General features: G+C 36.5%; 1 protein-coding gene across 1 annotated transcript in view; it reads right to left on the bottom strand.

Annotated features, from left to right (window-relative positions):
* Nucleotides 1-1,068: 1,068 nt before the first annotated feature.
* LOC112463620 (AT-rich interactive domain-containing protein 2-like) overlaps nt 1,069-1,473 on the bottom strand; it is a 1,662-nt gene continuing 1,257 nt past the window's right edge. Inside the window, exon 2 of the mRNA XM_025030105.1 lies at nt 1,069-1,195. Coding sequence (XP_024885873.1) covers nt 1,069-1,195 — 127 coding nt within the window. The remainder of the gene's footprint in view (nt 1,196-1,473) is intronic.

The raw sequence follows: 1,473 nt of genomic DNA on the forward strand, positions 1-1,473 counted from the left end.
CTAATAATGGTACTATATTCGTCGAGCGCGAGACGCGAGGAGATCGGCATTTCGGAAATCGCGTACCACTCGCTTGCGTAACGCCTGAAAAAAAATACTCTCGAGATCGCTCGAAGATCGAAATTTGCTCGAGAACGATCTAGAGATAGATCCTGCGAGCGAATCTGCCGACGGGCTCCACGAAGATTGCGAAAAAGAGATCTTTGATTTTTTTTCCAAGGAAAGTGACTAATTCGATCGACCGTTGTTTGCACATTTTTGCCAAATACGTTGAATATACGCTTCGGGAATAGTTAAATTGTTTTTCACTCATAGTGGGTCAAAATGTACGTGTATATATGGAGGAGTTTACCATAGTGGGGTAAGTCAAATTTTTAAAAATATTGACTCGTGTGCATAGATGCAATCTATATATACAATATATAAATTGCATCATGCATACGAGTCAATATTTTTAAAAATTTGATTTACCCCACTATGGCTTTTACTCCTCCATATATGTGGGTCATTTGTTAAATATAATTTAACGTGAAAGAATAGAATGGCAGCTCTCGAAAGGGATATATGTACACGTTTATCGATACACAATTTCTACCTTCCGCGGTAATTCTCGATATTATCCTCGGGCGCTCGCCGAGTTTTTACGTAACGTCGACTTTGGTTCCGGCAAAATCAATTGCAACCGGATGCTAATTAAAAGCGAGGCTGGCGAAAATTCATTTCGCGTCTCGTCCGTCGTGGACCTTTAATTCAAAACGAGAGATGGCGGCCACGGTGATTATTTTGCAAATAATTATTTATCCACCGTATTCCTTAATCGTTAATTATAAACTGCGTTGCGATGTGCGCGAATTCATATTACACCCGCAACGGGGGTTATTTTTCGCGTAACAATGCCGCGATGTTTTTATACGTCTTGTTAAGCGGGGATACTTTGCAACGGGATGTTAAAAACATCGTTAATATTTATAATACGTAGATATACATATACGCGATCTTTCTTTTTCTAAATATAATTAGGTGCGCCGGCTAATTGGATGGGCCACAATAAATAATTAAAAAACTCTTTCAGTTTGATAAAATATAAATAAAGACACTCACCTTAATCCATCCTCCATGAGCGGTCACCACCACATACAGCAAATACAGATCTATATCCTTCCCATTTATCTTCGGTGACTTCTTGAAGAGAGTCCTGAAATCAATAAAGAAGAAATCTTTGAAATAACTGGAAAGTCTGGTCTGGAAGCGAATTTTACGCTATGTCAGATAATTAATTTTCCATGAATCAAAAAGCAGTCTTTCCTGTTCAGGATTTCGTAAAAAAACATCACGAGTAAAACAATCGTTTATTAATTTGTGGCATTTTTCAATAGATTCTCTTTACGAAAATAAATGTTTAAGCTTAATTAATCTGCGTTAATTAAGGATCGAATATATATATATATATATATATATATATATATATATATA

Source organism: Temnothorax curvispinosus, unplaced genomic scaffold (assembly GCF_003070985.1).
Source record: "Temnothorax curvispinosus isolate PA1 unplaced genomic scaffold, ASM307098v1 QBEX01013467.1, whole genome shotgun sequence".
In the NCBI taxonomy this organism is placed as follows: domain Eukaryota; kingdom Metazoa; phylum Arthropoda; class Insecta; order Hymenoptera; family Formicidae; genus Temnothorax; species Temnothorax curvispinosus.